The following is a 20,698-nucleotide window of genomic DNA, read 5'->3' as shown; positions in this document are numbered from 1 at the left end:
GCTATATTTAATTATTTAAACGTATTATAATATTTATTTTTTTTTTTACTCGCCATATTTCAGCCGCCATTTTGTTTTTTGGAGTATTTTTAGTGTATTTCAAAATTTCAACCATGAATTCAATTTACCTGCACATAAAACCCCCTAAATAAAAAAACCCAAATTTTGAAACAAATTTTATGGAAATACTAATATTTGGCCTCGAGACCTTGGATGCTGACCCACTGTGCACTGAGAGGGATTCGAAACCGCAGCAATTGGTTTCCCTGTCAGGCACCAAAATATGCTTCTCTCGATACCCAATTATTATTATTTTTTTAATATATACAGTTGCGGGTACCCTTCAAGCCGAAAAAGGATTTTGTTTCCTCCAGGCTAACTTACAGAAAATTATCGGGTTGTTCGAAAATTTCGTTTTAACCCAGTAGGAGGATTTAAATATATTTTTTTCACAGTCAACTTCATTTAAGCTGTACATTTTGTTTTATAACCGTCATTGAACAGCCGACCCAATTTTGGGTTTAAGACTATTAAAGTTCAACTCAGTAGCCTTGTAATTTTAAGCCCAATCCAGAAGACAAGGGAACTCCTGGATCAAAAGTCTTACGAGAAATTTGCCGTCGTCGAGGACTTTTTTATTTTTTGAACAACCCAATATATGTCCAGAATTTCAAATTTTATTCAGTAACCAACTAATATTTTTGAATATTTTTTGCTTTGTTTTATTAACTAAAAATGTGGTTTACTGAACTTGATTGCAAAAGTTTGAATATTTAGGTTGTAAGTGTTATCAGAACTTTTTCAAAGCTTTAATGTTTTCAAAGTTCAAGTTTTAAAAGTGATTCTTAAAATCTAAAATTTGGTAACTAAGTTCACGTTTAAAGAAATAAAATGAAACAAAAGTATACAAAAATGTCAATTTACTGAATAATGAAAGAAAATTTCGCACACATAAATTCTAACGGAGGAATTAAAATCCATTTTCTGTCTGAAAAAGATCCGTGAGCTTTCTTAAATAATCTAATAATGGCAAATTATACATAAAAATAACTATTTTAGGGTCTATCTAGCCCTTAGGTTGAATTACTTAAGCCCATATTCTATTTCCTAACAATAACGCATAGTAATTTTCCAATTGGAAAAATATACTAAAAATTAGTATTGTTTAACACTATTACAAAAGGCTATTGAGAAAATTGCCTATTAAACGCTATTTTTATTTCCACGAAATTGCACACCATGTTCATTTTATTATTATAATTTTTCCAAAAAAAAATATGGAATTATTCTAAATATTTTGCAAAATTCAAAAAATTTACTTTAATTCCCGCTTGTAGTATAGTATCACGATCTAAGAATCTATCCTAATCTGTGTCCGAACTATTAGAGTTGTGTGGACTCGTATGTGCATTTTTATTATTGTTATTATATCATTTTAAATGTAAACAATAATTTAAATAATATAAACGAGGTTTTTTTTTGTGCGTTTGTATCCTTAAAATTTTATTTACGTAAGTAAAGCATTTCTTAACCAACTTAGTTACATTCCGAAGTTTCATCCTCTTTTGCATGAATCAAAAACATTTTTGCATGAATCAATTCATTTTTTGCAAGTCATGCATATTTTTAATCACATAATCGAGTACTTGCATTTAATAACTCGCAACTTTGGTACTTGCAAATATGTGATTAGGCAGGCATTATTAAATGTCTACGTCTAATCACATGATTGTGCGTGGCTTTTTAACGTTATATATTTTAAGTTTGTATTTATTATCAAATTGAATGAATTTTTGAATCAGATTTAGTTGGATGCCTGCAAGCGACGTCACGTGTATTTGCCGTACAGCGTACATCATTGGCTAACCCACGCGTGATGTCGATTGCAAGTACCCAATTGCAAAAAAAGCATATTTACTATATATTCTCACGAACAATCGGTTCAACGCTAAGCTACGTATGAAAACTTACTGCAACCTTAGTTAGATGTTAAATTAACCCACTTTGCGGTTCAAATTGAATAATGTTTTAATAATAAGGTTTCATAGTAATAAGTTTTATTAGGTGTAAGAAACACACTCACATGATCAACGCCATACAAAATTTCTGAAAAGTTATATCTTTTACTCGTGTTATTAAAGCTTTTGTTTCCTTAACAAATGAAAAAAATCATGTTTATAATGGTAATCCTTTAATAATGCGAATGAAAAAGAAAATTATTAAAGGCTATTATCATAAAAATAATACTTTCATTTAAAAAAAAATTATCTTTAAATTAGTTTTCTCTTAAAAGACAATTGTAAAATCTTTTTTATAACATTACGACTTTATATTTTCGAAAGAAACATTTCATATAAATACTACTGAAACTTGAAGGGAGAAAAAATCCAGTTTGATGGCGTCAGGGCGTAGAAAGGGTCACAAGAAATTATTGCGAGTTGAATAAAAAAAAACAATGCGCTATTACGTTTTGATAACGTTGAATAATTTGCATGATATCCGTACTTATTTATTTGTTTACAGTCTTATTGTATTGGGAGAATGGTTTTTTAATTTGTGATTATAATTCCAGAAATGTTTTATTTCATCGTATTATGCTAGAAAAGTGAAAGAGTTATGGAAAAGGCCTCACTTTTCAATGAAAATCATTTTTATTACTTGCTGAAATCTTCTTTAATATTCTTTAATATTCTTATTAATTATTGGAGAAAAATGATTTCTAAGTGAAGGTAGAATGTACTTTGTGTAACATGTATATAAAGCCAATCGACTTGAATACAAAATAAATAATGGCTCGAAAATGGACAAATTACAGTTTTGTTTCAGAAACAAAAACCTTCCATAGCCATCTACCAAAACTATCCATATAAAAACATTAAAAAAAATTGTAAATAAATACTATTATAAACACTTAAATAGTTTAATTTAGTGTAACGCGTGACTTTTCAAAAAATAACTATAAAAAATTTATTTATTGCAAAAAAATAATTGAAATAACTAAATTAGAAATGAAAGAAAGAATTTATTTATTAAAACAAATACTTCATGCAATTATTATAGTTTTTAATTTTGATATTCTTTAAAACTGAACAACAATTTATTTAATGGTTTTTCTTAAAATAAGTTTTTGTTAAATTAATTTCACAAAAATTTCATTAAATTAATTATAATTCGCTACAGTTTTTAAATCAGACATTTTGTTTTAAAATATTTTGTAATGACTACAATTATTGGATACAACAATTTGTAAACTAAGTTGCGAAAATATTTTTGTTAAAACAAAATTTTTTTTCGTAAAAAAGAATATGAAATGTTAAAAGTCAATGAAAAAAATAATATCGTTAAAAATTATTTTACAATAAAAACAAAATTTTTTTTTGAAATTACCAACCCGTCAGTGATTTACCAATTTGTTGCAATTACCGTCATTCTTTTTCTGCAATATTTTAGAATTTAAATGCCATATGCTAATAGCTTATCAGTGATTTCAAAAATCCTTATATAAAAACTGATTTTGAATTTAAAAAAATATGTTATTAAATTAGTATAACCATTCATATAGTTCGCATTGATATCAAGTTTTAAGTTTTTATTAATTATTTTAAAAGGTATTTTGGAAATTCAACTATACCAGGGTATTCAGTTAAAGAAAAACAGTAACCCGTGGAGGGGAAACTTTTATAAGTTGTACATTTTGTGTAGTATGTTACAAAATGCTTTGTGAATCTCAGCCACCTCCACAAATATCGACTATATAATATTGACTACGTAATGTCATGATATATTCCTGTATAAAAAATTGCACTGTTAGAAACTAGTCAGGGACCGGTAAAAAAGTATTTCAGTCACTGACAGTAAAAATATTATACCCGTAAAGATATTACGTTTATTACGTAATTATGTTAGATTACCTTAAAAATAGAGGCTTTTTTGGCCTAAAATATATGGCCACTGACCGTAAATTAACATTATGTAAGCAAAAGTTACCTTTTACTAATATAGTTTGGGTTTTGACGTCGGTCTATAATTTAATATCTAGTCTATAGTTTGGGTATTGACATTGCTTGAGACTCATGCGATTTGTTAGTCGAATCAAAGTGATCCATGGGACGAGTCGATAACGTGTAGAGCTGCTTTCTGTACTAAAAGAGTTGTTTATTTTTTGCCCATAGCCAGTAATGTAGAGAAAATGCAAATGGTTTGCCGTCGGATGGGATAGAACCTGGGACTTTTACCTCCTGCGGCCAAATGCTGTTACCACCATAGGGAATTGTACACACGTTCCGATTTCACATGGCATTTTTCTCAAATAAGGGAAATGGTAGTATAAATTAACAATCAACTATTTTGCAGAAATTCATTACATTTACGGGCACTGGGCTGTTTTCTTCAGGAAAGAAGCTGGGCGTACAAATCAACGGCTAACTCACCGAATTTTGCGGAAATTTCTTAGAGTGTAATTACACCTATTAATCCCAACTTCATAGTTCACTTTTTGTGGATATATAAAATAATTATTTGACGCATAAGATCAATTAGAGTCAAAATATATTTAAATTTNAAGGTATTTTGGAAATTCAACTATACCAGGGTATTCAGTTAAAGAAAAACAGTAACCCGTGGAGGGGAAACTTTTATAAGTTGTACATTTTGTGTAGTATGTTACAAAATGCTTTGTGAATCTCAGCCACCTCCACAAATATCGACTATATAATATTGACTACGTAATGTCATGATATATTCCTGTATAAAAAATTGCACTGTTAGAAACTAGTCAGGGACCGGTAAAAAAGTATTTCAGTCACTGACAGTAAAAATATTATACCCGTAAAGATATTACGTTTATTACGTAATTATGTTAGATTACCTTAAAAATAGAGGCTTTTTTGACCTAAAATATATGGCCACTGACCGTAAATTAACATTATGTAAGCAAAAGTTACCTTTTACTAATATAGTTTGGGTTTTGACGTCGGTCTATAATTTAATATCTAGTCTATAGTTTGGGTATTGACATTGCTTGAGACTCATGCGATTTGTTAGTCGAATCAAAGTGATCCATGGGACGAGTCGATAACGTGTAGAGCTGCTTTCTGTACTAAAAGAGTTGTTTATTTTTTGCCCATAGCCAGTAATGTAGAGAAAATGCAAATGGTTTGCCGTCGGATGGGATAGAACCTGGGACTTTTACCTCCTGCGGCCAAATGCTGTTACCACCATAGGGAATTGTACACACGTTCCGATTTCACATGGCATTTTTCTCAAATAAGGGAAATGGTAGTATAAATTAACAATCAACTATTTTGCAGAAATTCATTACATTTACGGGCACTGGGCTGTTTTCTTCAGGAAAGAAGCTGGGCTTACAAATCAACGGCTAACTCACCGAATTTTGCGGAAATTTCTTAGAGTGTAATTACACCTATTAATCCCAACTTCATAGTTCACTTTTTGTGGATATATAAAATAATTATTTGACGCATAAGATCAATTAGAGTCAAAATATATTTAAATTTTCTTAAACCAGGTATGAAACAAGTGCGTGTTTGTTTTTTGAAGGAAAACAATTAATTTTTTATTTCCTCTGTTGTCAAAGACGCTGTAGTTTTATGACTTCTTTTTCATCGGAGGAAGTGAGGGCAATGTAGGTCAACAAGCACTCGTGTTCGGTAATTTTGATTTTAGACAATGCTGCTTGTGCTCATAGGATTATGAAATATAAATATCTTTGGCACTTTCTGCATCTTATTTTATTTGCATTTTATTATTTTTTTATATTACAATGCAAGATTTCTTGAGCATTGCTTTGAAAATAACTCGATGGCAAACATATTCCTGATATTGCTATCAGCTTGTCGGTTTTAAACATATTGAAAATAATTTTATTTTCTGAAAATGACTTCAAAATAAAATGTACATTCTTTTGTACTGACAATGATCAAATAATGGAAGCATTTAAGATATTGATAAACATACATAATATTTAATTACAAGTTTAATATACGGGATGAATACCCGTTCTCGACACAGCTCAAAATGTGTGTTTATGAAAATGGACATATTTCAAAATGCGTGGTTAAGAAGCGGACATAGCTCAAAAAAACGCGTTTAAGAAAATTAGCACAGCTTAAAATACGTGTTTAAGAAATGGAAGCAGCTCTAAATGCGAATTTAAGAAATGGGCGCAGCTCTAAATACGAATTTAAGAAAATGGACGCAGCTCTAAATGCGAATTTAAGAAAATAGACGCAGCTAAAAATGCGTGTTTAAGAAAATGCACACAATTCAAAATGAGTATTTAAAAAAAATGGATATTGCATTTGATTCCATTTTTTGAACTTCTTTTACGATTGTTCGGTTGAGGAATAAAATAATGGATCCATACAAATTCGTCACGTGATACCATCCATTTAGCTAAATTACTTACTCCACTGTTTTAAATTTTTTTTTCAAAACGCCTTAAAAGATAACAGTTGTTTTGCAAGGTTTTCTCGGGTCTGATTAATTAATAATAGTTGTACTAATTTTACGCTGTTCAAATTTAGATTTTTTGAAAACACGTTATCATTTATTGTTCTGGACACGAAGAAATGGCCTGAAAAGTTAGATCCATAATTTTTCCATCCATCTCAACCCCAAGCCGTGAGACTTATCCAGTAATAATTATACTTAGTGTGAGCTGTGTCCTTTTTCTTAAACACGCATTTGCCATTACTATTGACTGCAGATATCCCAATGAATACAAATATCTCCATCCAACAAATAATATTAGTACATCAATTTATATTATTTTTGCCCTACCCATTAATCAACGTCCAGTTTCTTAAATACGCTTCCAGAGCAATGTCTAGATTAGAGCAGTGATGGCTCAGGGGATAGAGCGTTCACCTTCCAGTGAGGTGAACCGAGTTCGACTCCCAGCGATGGCTGGTCGACTCGAATTCCGCATCCGGCTGGCACCGACCACAGTGCTGACGTAAAATATCCTCAGTGGTAGGCGGATCAAGGGTTAGAGTCCCGTTGCCGTAGGGCTAACCGGGGGAGGGAGTTTTCGTGGTTTTCCTCTCCATGTAACGCAAATACAGGTTAGTTCCATTAAAAAGTCCTCCATGGAAGCAAATTTCTCCCAATGCTTGATGCAAGAGTTCCCTTGTCTTCTGGATTGGGTTCAAGATTACAAGGCTACGACATTGAACATTAGTAGTCGCAAATACGAAAAATGGGTCGGCTGTTCAACGACGGTTATAAAATAAAGTGTCTAGATTAAAATGATCACAGGCAACAAAGAAATCAATCAATCATTTTTAATCTACACTGCGCAATCGTAAATAAAACTGACAGGCATATACCACACAATTAAAAAAGTTTAAATAATTTCATTTTCTTTTTTAATATTATTTGTTGCCCATCCGATTGACTTTACATTATTAAATTTAGCAAAACATTTTTTATAGAAGTTCAGCTCATCAAAATATAGCTTAACGATTCTTAGTATCATGATTTTATTGATCACATGCAACTCAAGATAGCCGGACTTTACAACCAAGCATTTTTCTCAATAAGCTATTATTTTGGTACGCTATAAAATTTTTCGTTTTTCAATTAACGTTGTTTTTTACTTTAAAAAAATTTTGAAAAGCATTACATTTCCCCCTAACTCTAATGCTAACGCTATTTGAGCTTCACAGCGCACAAAAATTTCTCTACAAATTTCAAAGTCGCTAGGAGTCGAGAATAAAGTTACGGTTAACGTAAGACAAATATAAGGGAGATTTTGCACTTTTACGTTAGCTTCAAGAAATGAACATATCATGAGTTAGAGCAGCTTCTTACCATTGAGAAGTTTTCGCGGTTTTTAACTCCATATAACTCTTATGCTGGTTTGTTCCATCAAAAAGTCCTCCATGAAGGCTATTTTGTTCGAACGTTTGATGCAGGAGTTTCCTTGTCTTCCGTGTTGGGTTCAATATGATATGGTTACGGAGATGAACACTGATAGTCATATAACCAAAGTTGGGTCGACTGCACAACACTGGTTACAAACAGAATAAAAATAATTAAAATTAATAAACATGAAATTGCCAAATTTAATAATTTTAATTTTTTTTTTTTTTTTTAGATATAANAATACCTTTAATTTTTTTTTTTTTTTTTTTTTATAATCTGCTGAAACTTGAGTTTTATATTATTAAGAAGATGTGACTTTAACTTAGAAATATACAGCTTAAAAAAAGTAAATGACTTGACGATAATTAATTAAACTTAACTACTATTTTTAATTTCTTTAATTAATACATATAAAATAATAAATTTTAATTTTCAGCATATTTTACATACCTCTTACAGTGTATTTTTTCGCATTTCGGTATTGCAAATAAATCCACTTGACTCACATACTGAGATATTTATTCCCTCTATTTGCAGTTCTAATCTAATCAAATTTCTTACTTTTTTTATACATATTTTTTCACTGTAATTAAACTTTCTGACCTACAAGAGTAAAACCAACTATATTTTAACGTAGACGAGTGATTTGTATTGGCATAAATACAGAAAAAATAATCATAAAATATTATTTTTTAAGAGATAAATTAAACCATAATGTAGAATGTATTGGATATTATATATTGGATTATTGGACTGGATATTATTGGTTAGATATTGGATAATATATGCAATATTGGATAATATATTGTATTGGATATATATTCATTGTATTTATTTACCTTAAAACAGTCCAAAAGTAATCCAATGTAATAAAATTTCTTACTTTTTTATAAATATTTTTTCATTGTAGTTAAAGGTTCTGACTAACAAGATTAAAACCAATTGTATTTTTAATTAGACGATAGTTTTGTATTGACATACATGCAGAAAAAAATAATCATAAGACATTATTTTGTTAAGAGATAAATTAAGACTTAATGTCAAATATATTGGACGCTTGTTTTCAGAAGTTAAAAAGAGTGCTATACCTCGATCAAATTCTCTGTTACCTACACAAGTATCTTGTANCGATTTTTTCTCGCCTTTTTAGGGTGTAAAGAAGAAGAAAATTCATGTAGAAATAGTGTGCCTCCCAAAAATTTTTTTTATTTTTTTTTTGGCCGCTTAACTGGCGTTTATTTGTAGAATTGCTCATATATATATAAGAAAAAGAACGAAGAAAATTATGAAAAATTACTGCGCATAAGCTGCAAGTAAATAGGACTCATAAAATAAGTTCAAAATGTAGAGAAAACGTGGAAAAAATTACGGAACAATGAAAAAAAGGGAAAAAAATACTAATAATAAAATTAATAAATGAAAAAAATATCCAAAAAAAAGGGTGAAACTTATTAAATATCCGGAAAATAAAAGTTCTAATCTTTTCATCAGCTCACACGATCATATCCGTCAGAAGAAGTGCTTACTGATATTGTATCAATATAGCCAAAGTAAAATATGTCAAGAGAATAGTGTAAGGAGCACTCAAAAAAAATTTTTACAAGAAATTTACAATAATTAAATTGAACACATTAAGTAAAAATATCACGTTAAAACAGAAAATAAAATGTAAAGAAAAGACAGAATAAAACATAAAACGAAATCTATGAAACGAGTAGCTAATTCAAATGAACTTAAATGAACGGAAAATTCTTCAAGAACAATTTAAAATATTTTCGTAACAAGATTGCCAGATTACAAAATATGAAAACAGAAGCGAAAATTGAGGTAAAAGCGTAAATAGAGGAGTTTTGTTTTATGGTGCGTTCATACTGCAGTATTGAAGTGCGTTTGATTTGTAAGTTACCAAAGATGGGTCCAAAGATGGATGTGCGCAAGGTAATATTATCCCGGACAATTTTAAAAAGTTGACAAATAATAGTTTTGAAAAACTAACTTTTATTTAAGAAAAAAATAAAAGAAAAAAAGAGAGAGAGAGAGAGAGAAAGAAACATGAATTGCTTGTTTTGACATAATTTTGTCCATGGATTCGCCCGAAATCGATTTGCATATGGTAAAAATTATATAAATAAACAAACAAGGTTTTTATTAAATTTATTTACAATAACGTACAATTAAGAACTAAACCCTCCTCAGATGTTTTAACTAGATTTTCCTTTAGAAATGAAAGGATTTGAATGTTAAACTTAAAAACTAAAAGAAAAGAACCTTTACCCTTCCGACATATGAAACAAAAATTTATTAAGTGCTTTTTCCCAAAAAATTAATCTGAATAAAGAAAAAAAACTAAACTTTTACATTTATGACTTTTTAACAAATTCATTAACCGTTTCGTGGAAATTGAAAACACCTTTTGAATTTGATTCCACGCTCTTGACAAGAGGTGATTGTCTCACAATGGTATAAATAGGCAATAAAAAAAAGAGTACGAAAAATTTAAAATACAGTGTTGCTCATGCGGTTAATTCGGGTCAGGTATTTTTAATCAAAGAATTTTTTATATCAACATTTTGAATGTCACGCAGTACGCCCGCGTATATCAGCATCTCGCATGTCTTGTATCATTACCCAACAATATGCATGCAACCAAAACTTGGACACTTGACCATTGCAAATAAAGCTAAACCATACACATGAGAAATTTTCATTAGACGCGTTCGCTTTCAAATCCGGCAGACCATGTCAATAAAAATCAATTAGAGACAAAGATATGGAAATTTAAACTTTCCGCAGTTTTATTCATAGTCTGTAAATAAAGGTTACTGGCCTCATTTTAAATCCTTTTTTCTTGAAAAAAAAAACCTCTAAATTCTGGCACCTTGAAACGAGGGAGAGCTTTCGAAAAACTTATAAACATGCAATGTAAAACTAATTATGTAATAGTTGCATAATCGTTAAGTTTATTTTGAAATTTTGTATTATTATGACTGTAATATTCACCAGTTAAAAACAATTAAAACTGCTTAACCATTTGCTTACGGGTGATATAACAAGCTGACCAAGTGAATGACAAGCATCATCATGGTAAGCACCGTAAGTAAAGATAAGCATGCTTGAGTACTTAGGTTACAAAAGTAGGGACATATAAAAATAGTTCAGAAATCGCCTCTTTGCACTGCCATGGTACCTTAATTAGTCCCAAATGTATGTATTTTAAAAAGTACCAATCTTTTTAGCACAATGTTACACCTTTAGTAGTCCACTGAGAAAAAAAGTATGGTCAAAATTACCAGAATATGTTAAACATTTACCTAGTTTTCTAGTTCTACGGCAACACCAAAAAGTACTGTAATTTTTGCTGAAGACTTTTGGAAATGACTTTTGGTAAACTTAAGAATAAAATATGATTTTATAATATTTGATAAAATTTTTTAAGTGTGGTAAAATTTGATAATTGATAATTTAGATAATTTAATTGATAATTTTAATATAATTTTATCATAGTGTTGATAATTTTATCATAGCATTTAAAAAACATAAAAATCATTTATTGGGTTAAATCTTTTTTCAATTCAGAATTTTTGCAGTAAATGTATGGAAATAAGAGCTATAATTTGAAAACTATTTGTATCCGGTTGATTTATTGATATATTATCTTTAGTATACGAAGGGAAAGAGTACCAAATTATTGGATTAAATACAGTTATTTTTTGATTTTAATAACTAGAATTATGTTTCTTTTTTAAGAAATGTTATTATCATACAGTACGATAACTTTTCCAGATTTTTTTTAACTCTTTAAATCGAATAAAGAATCACATCCTTAATCATCAAATCACACATTATCAAATAGCATTTATTTGATACAAGTGGAAAAAATATATATATACATTTCTTTTTCATTTAGTTTTTAAAAGTAAAAAGAGATGATTTTGAATAATTCTATACTGAGAAAAAAAAATATACTTTCCACTCTGACCAAAACTACAAGAATATGGAAAAAAATTTCTGTGTTTCTGGCTATATGGGAACACTAAAAAGATTAGTTATTTTTACCGAAGCCCTCTGGTAAAATTAACAATAAAATGTGGTTTTATAATATGTGAGGAAATTTAACAAATAAGATTAAATTTGATAATTTTATCATGGTTTCGCTTGCATAAATATGATATTGCGCTTTTTAAATACTACCCCTTCTTTGAATTAAGTCTAGGCAAGGACTCTAAAAATATATAATGAGAGTGGTGATCACTGAACACCCTGTATAAAAGCTTATTGACTCTGTACAAAACATGTATATAAATTTATTTACAAAAAAATCAAAGAGTAAAGACAAAACAAAATGTGTAACAAATCAATTATACTGTGCATTTTCTTCATGAGTTTGTAAGTTCAAATAAACGAAATTTTCGGTAAACTTATTAAACTTTTGTAAAAAAAATTACAAAAAAAAATCAAGTGATGAAAGCTTTTAAACATTTAAGACAAAGGAAAAAGATGCAATGCAAAATAAATTAACGTAAAGTTGGCCTTCCACCACACAACGGTTGGAATATTCCTGTTCGAAAACAAGTACGACAAAGTTTCAAGACCGCACTTGATGGTCGATGCTACTATCTTCTTTCAAGATAGGACTTTCTAATAATGAGAACAGAAAACTTATTTCTAAACTTTAACAACAAAGGAAAAAGTACAACCTCGAAACATTCTAATGAGCTCCTTTCACGCCTTGGAATAAAAAGAAAATATTTTTTAGAATACACGTTACAAGAAATTTCCACACCCAGCGTCCAAACAAAATAGGATACCTATTCATTCTCGTAATAGAACTCCCTAAATTGTGAAACAAGGTCCACCCCGCTATCTCCCCAACAATTCATTTGAATTCGCAAGCAACTGCGTGACAACTCATTTCTTCCTCAATCGGAAAATGATAGGTTACAGTCACAGTTAAACGAAGACCTAAAGATTAACTTGAGCGTGAACATGCAAAACTTTCTTTTCTGAAAACAAACTAGTGCAAAACACTCTTACAAAACCTAGCACGCTACTTTCGGTTAAGAGAAAGTATTATTAACAGTTCGGCAATAAGAACTCTTTGTCCCGTTGAAAAAAAGTATAAATGGAAACTTTTTACTCTATAGATACAACTATTTCTGTTTAGAAACTATAGTTCTTTAAATTTATAGTAACATTTAAAGAAATTGCCACCAAAAAATTTTTTCTTAGATACTTATTTTAAGCTTTCGAATACAAATGTATGTAATTTTATTTCAATAATGTTAATTTAAATTTATTAATGTACGAAAATTTAACCTCAAATTATATATGTATGGGTATATGAACTATCATATATGTATATGTATATGAACTTGATATTTCAATAAAGCATATCATTTACAAGAAATAAGTAAATCTCAACAATTAAGGAATTTTTATTTTTAACATTTTTAAGCGGATTTTTAAGCAACGTCTTTAATATCACAAAATGCCGTGCTTCTGTGATATTAAAAAAAAAATAATAATAAACAATAGTACAAAATTTGAAACGAAAATTGTAGAAATTTAGTTGTTTGTTTTCAGGATAACATTCGAAGGAAAAACGGGCCTGGTTAAGTCTAACTACGTTTCTGTTTTTTTTTTTTTTTTTTTTTTTTTTTTTTTTTTTTTTTTTTTTTTTTTTTTTTTTTTNACTATCTTCTTTCAAGATAGGACTTTCTAATAATGAGAACAGAAAACTTATTTCTAAACTTTAACAACAAAGGAAAAAGTACAACCTCGAAACATTCTAATGAGCTCCTTTCACGCCTTGGAATAAAAAGAAAATATTTTTTAGAATACACGTTACAAGAAATTTCCACACCCAGCGTCCAAACAAAATAGGATACCTATTCATTCTCGTAATAGAACTCCCTAAATTGTGAAACAAGGTCCACCCCGCTATCTCCCCAACAATTCATTTGAATTCGCAAGCAACTGCGTGACAACTCATTTCTTCCTCAATCGGAAAATGATAGGTTACAGTCACAGTTAAACGAAAACCTAAAGATTAACTTGAGCGTGAACATGCAAAACTTTCTTTTCTGAAAACAAACTAGTGCAAAACACTCTTACAAAACCTAGCACGCTACTTTCGGTTAAGAGAAAGTATTATTAACAGTTCGGCAATAAGAACTCTTTGTCCCGTTGAAAAAAAGTATAAATGGAAATTTTCTACTCTATAGATACAACTATTTCTGTTTAGAAACTATAGTTCTTTAAATTTATAGTAACATTTAAAGAAATTGCCACCAAAAAATTATTTCTTAGATACTTATTTTAAGCTTCTGAATACAAATGTATGTAATTTTATTTCAATAATGTTAATTTAAATTTATTAATGTACGAAAATTTAACCTCAAATTATGTATGTATATAATCTATCATATATGTATGGGTATATGAACTATCATATATGTATATCAGTGTTTCCCAAAGTGTGGTACGCGTACCCCCAGGGGTACGGGAACAGTTTAGCTGGGGTACGCGTTCTTATGCGAAATATCTTGCAACAAACGAAAATTTCAAAACATTTTATTTAAAAACAAGAAAATTTACGATTACGTATTTTTATATTAGCTATTTTTTTTTCAGAGTTAACAGCTAATAATTAGTGGTGTCAACAGCCAGTTGTGATTTTTAACTTTTGTGCAATTTATTTATAGTATAAAATTCATTCATTTCTTTATTAGGGGGCACACAGCGTTACGAAAAATTTAGAAAGGGTACACAAAAGTCATAAGTTTGGGAAACACTGATGTATATGTATATGAACTTGATATTTCAATAAAGCATATCATTTACAAGAAATAAGTGAATCTCAACAATTAAGGAATTTTTATTTTTAACATTTTTAAGTGGATTTTTAAGCAACGTCTTTAATATCACAAAATGCCGTGATTCTGTGAGTTACTATTGCTAACGATATATGTGTATATTTAAAAAATAATAATAATAAACAATAGTACAAAATTTGAAACGAAAATTTTAGAAATTTGGTTGTTTGTTTTCAGGATAACATTCGAAGGAAAAACGGGCCTGGTTAAGTCTAGCTACGTTTCTGTTTTTCTTTTTTTATTTTTTTTTTATTAATGTAAATGATAGGATTAAAAATTGCAAAAAAAAAGAAGGGAATCATACATTGTTTATGCTATCTTTATGGGACAGCACTTCCTGATTCATTATTTAAATACTTCAAATTTTAAAGATTATGATAGTTTAAAAGACTTTATTTTTTTATAAGGTTTCGATCTAAATTTTAAGAAATTACGACTTTGAAAACCCGCACATAGCACATCGCTTATAATCCAATGGCTTATAATCCAACAGTTTGAAATGAAATATATTTGGTATAATCTTCATCAAAATTTTAGGAAAAATTCTGTTTAAAATCCATTTATGTTTCGATTTATGCGGGGAAACACTTTGTTGTTTAATTTTTAAAATACCTTTTGTTTTAAAACTTATGATCATTCAAAAAGAAATACATTATAAAAAGTTATATATAAGTTAGTAGAAATGTATCCAAACAAAGTCTATACATAAAACAATATTTCAATTTTTTTGTAATGGAGGCAACACTGGGGCAATGTTTTCTTTCAAACATTCCACACTAGTATCCATGCATACAATGCAACATTCGCACTAGTATCCATGCAACACTTCATACTAGTATCCATGCATTCAATATCCTTTTTCAAGAACTAAGATAAACAGATAAATTGCATGATAGTAACAATATTTCATCAGTATATCACAATTCTTAGAAATTTATGCATTTTTGAACTTAAACTCATCTTTCGAGGTTATAATCGATATTTTCTGAAAAGTGCTATTTGTATCCTACAAAGTTTCTTTCAGTTACAATAAGCAGATGATATTAAAACTTAATTCTTAAAAAAAAGGCAGCAGTTTTATAAATTTACTTTTCACTTTACTTTAAAAAAATTTTTAATTGCTAGCTTACGTTGAAATCGAATATAGTTACACTTAAAAAAATATAAATGGTGATTTTTGTTTTAAAAAAAATTATGAAAATTCAGGTCATGAAATAGATTCTTTAAATACGATGTTAATTCACAAAGAAACTTCTTCAACTTTATTCAAAAGAAAAATAATTCTGTTTATGAACAGCACAATTTCTTAGTGAAAGATTAAAAATGTGTAATCAATTTTCAATTATAAATTTCTGTTTATTACAGCTCGTGTTACTGTTAACTATTGTGAAAGGTCAGTCACAGACAATTACCGAGAATGAAAACGTGGCACCTGCTAGCTCTTCAGATGACTTACAACCTTCGGACTCGACGATTAAGTTCTTAGTCATGGATCCAGAAGAGGAAAAAAATGGTAATCCTGAAAATGGAATGACATCTACTGATGATGACGATGATGACGACGATCCGGAGGGGTTAAGTAAGGCATTTTAAGTAACGGGTTGACTATTTCACCTTCACCTGTGAAAAACTGCATAATTTTTTAGATTGTTTAAAATACCTCAAAAAATACTTTTCTTTCTAGAAATGCTAAAATCGTTACTTGATGGTACTGGTTTGTTTGAGGATTTCGTCGGTGAAAACAATACTGAACAGGGGGACTCTGCAAGTGTTAAGCTTGCATCTGCCGTAACCGAAGAACCTTTGCTTGCATCAAACTCAGATGATGTAGAAACTAGAAGTGAAGCACCAGAATTAAGTCAACCAAACTTCCAAAGAAACAGCTTTGATGAATCCAAAGAAGAGAGAGAAACTGAACGGCCATCTTCTTTTATGCCAGAAAACAACCGCTTAAGGAACGAGCCCACTACTGAAAACTCACCTGTATTTCAACTCACTCAAGGAGGATATCAGAGACCTTTCCAGTCTGTTAATGACTTCCGAGATCAGAGACAGAGTTTTAGATCAGAAAGTGCCCCACAACAAGCCGAAGCAGTTCGAACTCCTAATAGTAATGAAAATTCTGATCGTACTCGAGGTCGTCAACAATCATATAACTCTATATTTCAGCCACCTTTTGCTTTCCAACCAGGACCCGTTTTTAGACACCCATTTGCTCAACAACCGATTAATTTTGCAAACGCAAATGGAAGAATACCCAGTGACATTCAAAACTCATTTTACAATACTCAGCCAGACTTTTCACAAGGTCAGTATCCACAGCTTGAGAATGCAGGTAACTTTCCAACAGTATTTTCACTACAAACTGATCAAAGAAATCCCTTTGCAAGTTCAGAATATCTATTTCAAGCACCCTTCCAAGTTCCTGTTTCTCAATCTGTGCCTACACATATGCCAGGACAAATGCCACAGTTCTTCCAGCAAGAATCCTCTCCAGGTTATTCCAATTATGACAACTCCATGAATCAAGCCGGATCTGGGTTTCCGGCATTATTTGGTAATCCTCAAGCAAATACCCAATATCAACGCAGCCCTAATCTTTTTAACGGCAATCCAAATTTAAGAGGAAATATTTTTGCTAATCCAGCTCTGAGCATCCTATCAAATTACCCCAACTCTGAAGAGAGATCGCAAATTCCTCCACGATTCATAAATCCTCAGCAACGTGCCCGAGTTCCTGTTCAAAGCAATGTTCGTCCAGGACAAATGTTAAGTTCTACACCAGCTGAAAGTGAAGAAAAACAAACTGAGCTGTTAACCGAAACTCCTAACAAAGAAAATCCCATATCCGTTCCATTTGGAGCAAGAATACAAAGGCCAAATAATGTTGAAGAGCAAAACAATTTCGAGAGACAAGATAATGTATATATGAGATACCCTTTGACAGAAGCTGGATACGCGACTGAAGAAACTCTTCCGACTAAAAATGTTACAGAAAAGGAATCGAAAGAAAATGTTGCACCATTAAGACAGCCTTTCCCTTTTTTTACAGTCCCTAGAAGTTACAACGTTTATAACAGTCCTGATCCTTACAGAGCTGCTTTGGAAACTGTTCAACGAGGTTTTCCCAATGTAAGAATTGAAGATAACGACAACCAAAATGAAACCGAAGGCAGTACGCCTGAGCAATTCTCTCAAGGATTACCCGGCATGCCTAATCAAGAAAGACCTGAGGCTCCTCCGCAACTATTTAGAACATATCCAGAAAGAAACCCCGGTTTATCGATACCAGATGCTTCCTTTTACCCGATTCAAGGTGTAAGTCCTAACAGAAATCCTTTTGAACCTATTGCAATCTTTCCCGAAAATCATTTTCAATTCGCACCAAGACCAGTAGAAACAAAAGAACAAACACAAACTCCAGCTTGTGCGAAAGCTACCAATGATACAATATGCTTTGAAGATCCAGCTTATCCAAGGTAAAAGTTTAAAGTAGTTTATTTTTTCTGTTTCTTTCTTTTCCATAATTATATTATTTGTATTGGGGTAAAATGCATTTAGTGGAGATTGGTGTAAAACCGGGTACCCCGATTTTAGTGAAGTAGGATCTGTTTTCTAACGGGTAAACTCCGAATTACACTTTACTAATCAAGAAGAAAGGCCTACCATATTGATGTGTTGATGTTGATTAATCCCCGACGTCTGTGTAGATAAGTTTGTTTTACTATGTCAACTCTCTAACATTCTCTTGTTTTTAAACTATCCTTATTACATTACAGTTCAAAAAATTATTCTTAGTCCCGCTTATTACAAGTTTACTAAGTATTCATGAAACAAACAATAAGGATTTAGCCAGATAAATAACACTGTCCTGTTTGGTTTCGATTACCACTGCTTGCGAATTAAACCCGAGTACTACCCGGTCCAGTTTCTCCCTAACCCCCATTGATGTTGTGTCTATACTGGGCTCTGAAAAACTGTAATGCAGCACAAGAAAAAGATAACTAAATCCAGGATTAAACTAAGGTTTTACGGGTCCCAGGACAAATTTATTGCGTTCCCATCCTCAAAGCACAAAAAGCCTTATTTTCCTATTTTGTAGAATTTTTGAAGACCTTTTATACAAAAGTGTAGTTTTTATAAAAGAAATTCTCTGCTATATTCTTTTGAAAAAAAATTTATGAACACTAAATTTTTTGCAAACAATTTTGGTCGGGTCCTTAACCGTTCCAGGCCCTGGGACAGTTGTCTCTCTCTTTCTCCGTCCCCTGAGTACAACCTTGACTACATCACATAAATTTCATGCATAATTTTTTTTTAAAATTGTGTTAAAAAATGGTTATGTCTGCTACTAAATGCTATTAAAATGGAAATGTCTGCTACTTTTTCCCTGAAATTCTAGTATTTCTAAATTTCCCACAGAGTTAATATGTGTACCCGGTTTTATCCCATTAGTGGGGTAACTTGACTAGACAGTTTTATTTTTTCTAGAAAGAAAAATCATTCGTAAAAAAAGTATTACAGCTATAACTTTTCGAGAATGATATATTGTGTACAACTAAAGTAACGAATATATTGATTAGTCATGCAGTTTCTATATAGAACAGTTTAACTCTAACAGGCTTTCGAATCTTAGCAACCCGGTGTTATTCCATCTTCTCAATAATTTATTATTAAGCGAAGTAATTTGTTTAAAGTTAAAATAAATACTCTGTTAAAAGTTCAAAGAATATTAAACCATAATATCTTTTTTTTTTTTTTCAAATTTTACTGCAACCTTAATATGATACTAAGTTGAACTATACACATTCGAACTTCTTAAACTTGATTTCATGATAATATGATTCAATTTGAACGGAACAATAGTTCAATTTAATATTTTATCAAGATTGTAACAGATTTGCCCCGTATTATAGATTAAAGTACCAATGTTTTTGAACGAATTTTTTGAAATCTGTAATGAAAAAAATTCAACAGTTGATTTACTTAAAATGCAAGGTACTTTTTATTTTATTTTATAACCATCGTTGAACAGCCGACCCATATTTGGGTTTACAACTATTAATGTTCACCTCCGTGGCCTTGAACGGGTCTAGATTGGGTTCAAAATTAGGCCTCCGTCTCCTAATTTTGAACCCAATCTAGATGACAAGGGAATTCCTGGATCAAATATTGGCAGAAATTTGCCTTCGTGGAAGACTTTTTGATGGAACTAACACGCATTTGCGTTACATGGGAAGACCACTAGAACCTTCCACGGTTAACCTGACGGCAAGGGGACTCTAACCCATGATCCATCAACAACTGAGGATGTTTCACGTCATCACAGTGGTCAGTGCAAGCTGGGTGCGGAATTCATATCAACCAGCCATCGCTGAGATTCAAACCCGGTTCATCTCATTGGCTGCCCCTGAACCATCTCGGCTCAAATGCAATGTATTAGACATTTTTCAGGAATAAAATTTATATACTGTTCCTAGGAATATAAAACGTTGATATTGGAACTTGGAATTTTTACTCCTGTATGAAATAGTACAAAATTCGGTATACAAAATATGTCAGTTAAATAACTGACGCATTATGCATGTAATGAAGACAATTTTTTCCCCTCTAATTTCCAATTACTATTTTTACATTTTCTCAAAAAAGTTATTTCCTTAAATTAAAAATCGCATTTTTCCTTCCAAGTAGTATAATTTTAGTTGATGTAAGCGCAACGTTAACAACAAATATTCTTTTTCAAAGATTATTCTCACAGAAAAATATTTTTAAAAAAATACGATGAAGAACAAGTTCACGGTAAATAGTTATTTCTAAACCATGAAGTTTCAACATTAAAATAACGCAAATTATACTTGAAATAAAAACTAATAAACTATTTTTGGTTGAGTGGTTTATAATGTTGGATGGAAACGTCATAAAAAGATGTTTCTGTC

The 20,698-nt window shown here is 30.6% G+C and overlaps 1 protein-coding gene across 1 annotated transcript in view; it reads left to right on the top strand.

Moving 5' to 3' along the window:
• Positions 1–20,698, top strand: part of LOC107438693 (uncharacterized) — a gene marked incomplete in the record, with an annotated part of 42,913 nt that overhangs the window by 17,406 nt on the left and 4,809 nt on the right. Inside the window, 2 exon segments of the mRNA XM_043040037.2 lie at positions 16,128–16,341; positions 16,447–18,241. Coding sequence (XP_042895971.2) covers positions 16,128–16,341; positions 16,447–18,241 — 2,009 coding nt within the window.

Source organism: Parasteatoda tepidariorum, chromosome 4, assembly GCF_043381705.1.
Source record: "Parasteatoda tepidariorum isolate YZ-2023 chromosome 4, CAS_Ptep_4.0, whole genome shotgun sequence".
Classification (NCBI taxonomy): Eukaryota; Metazoa; Arthropoda; class Arachnida; order Araneae; family Theridiidae; genus Parasteatoda; species Parasteatoda tepidariorum.
Note: the sequence above shows the minus strand (reverse complement) of the source record. Positions and strands in the feature narration are given on the sequence as shown.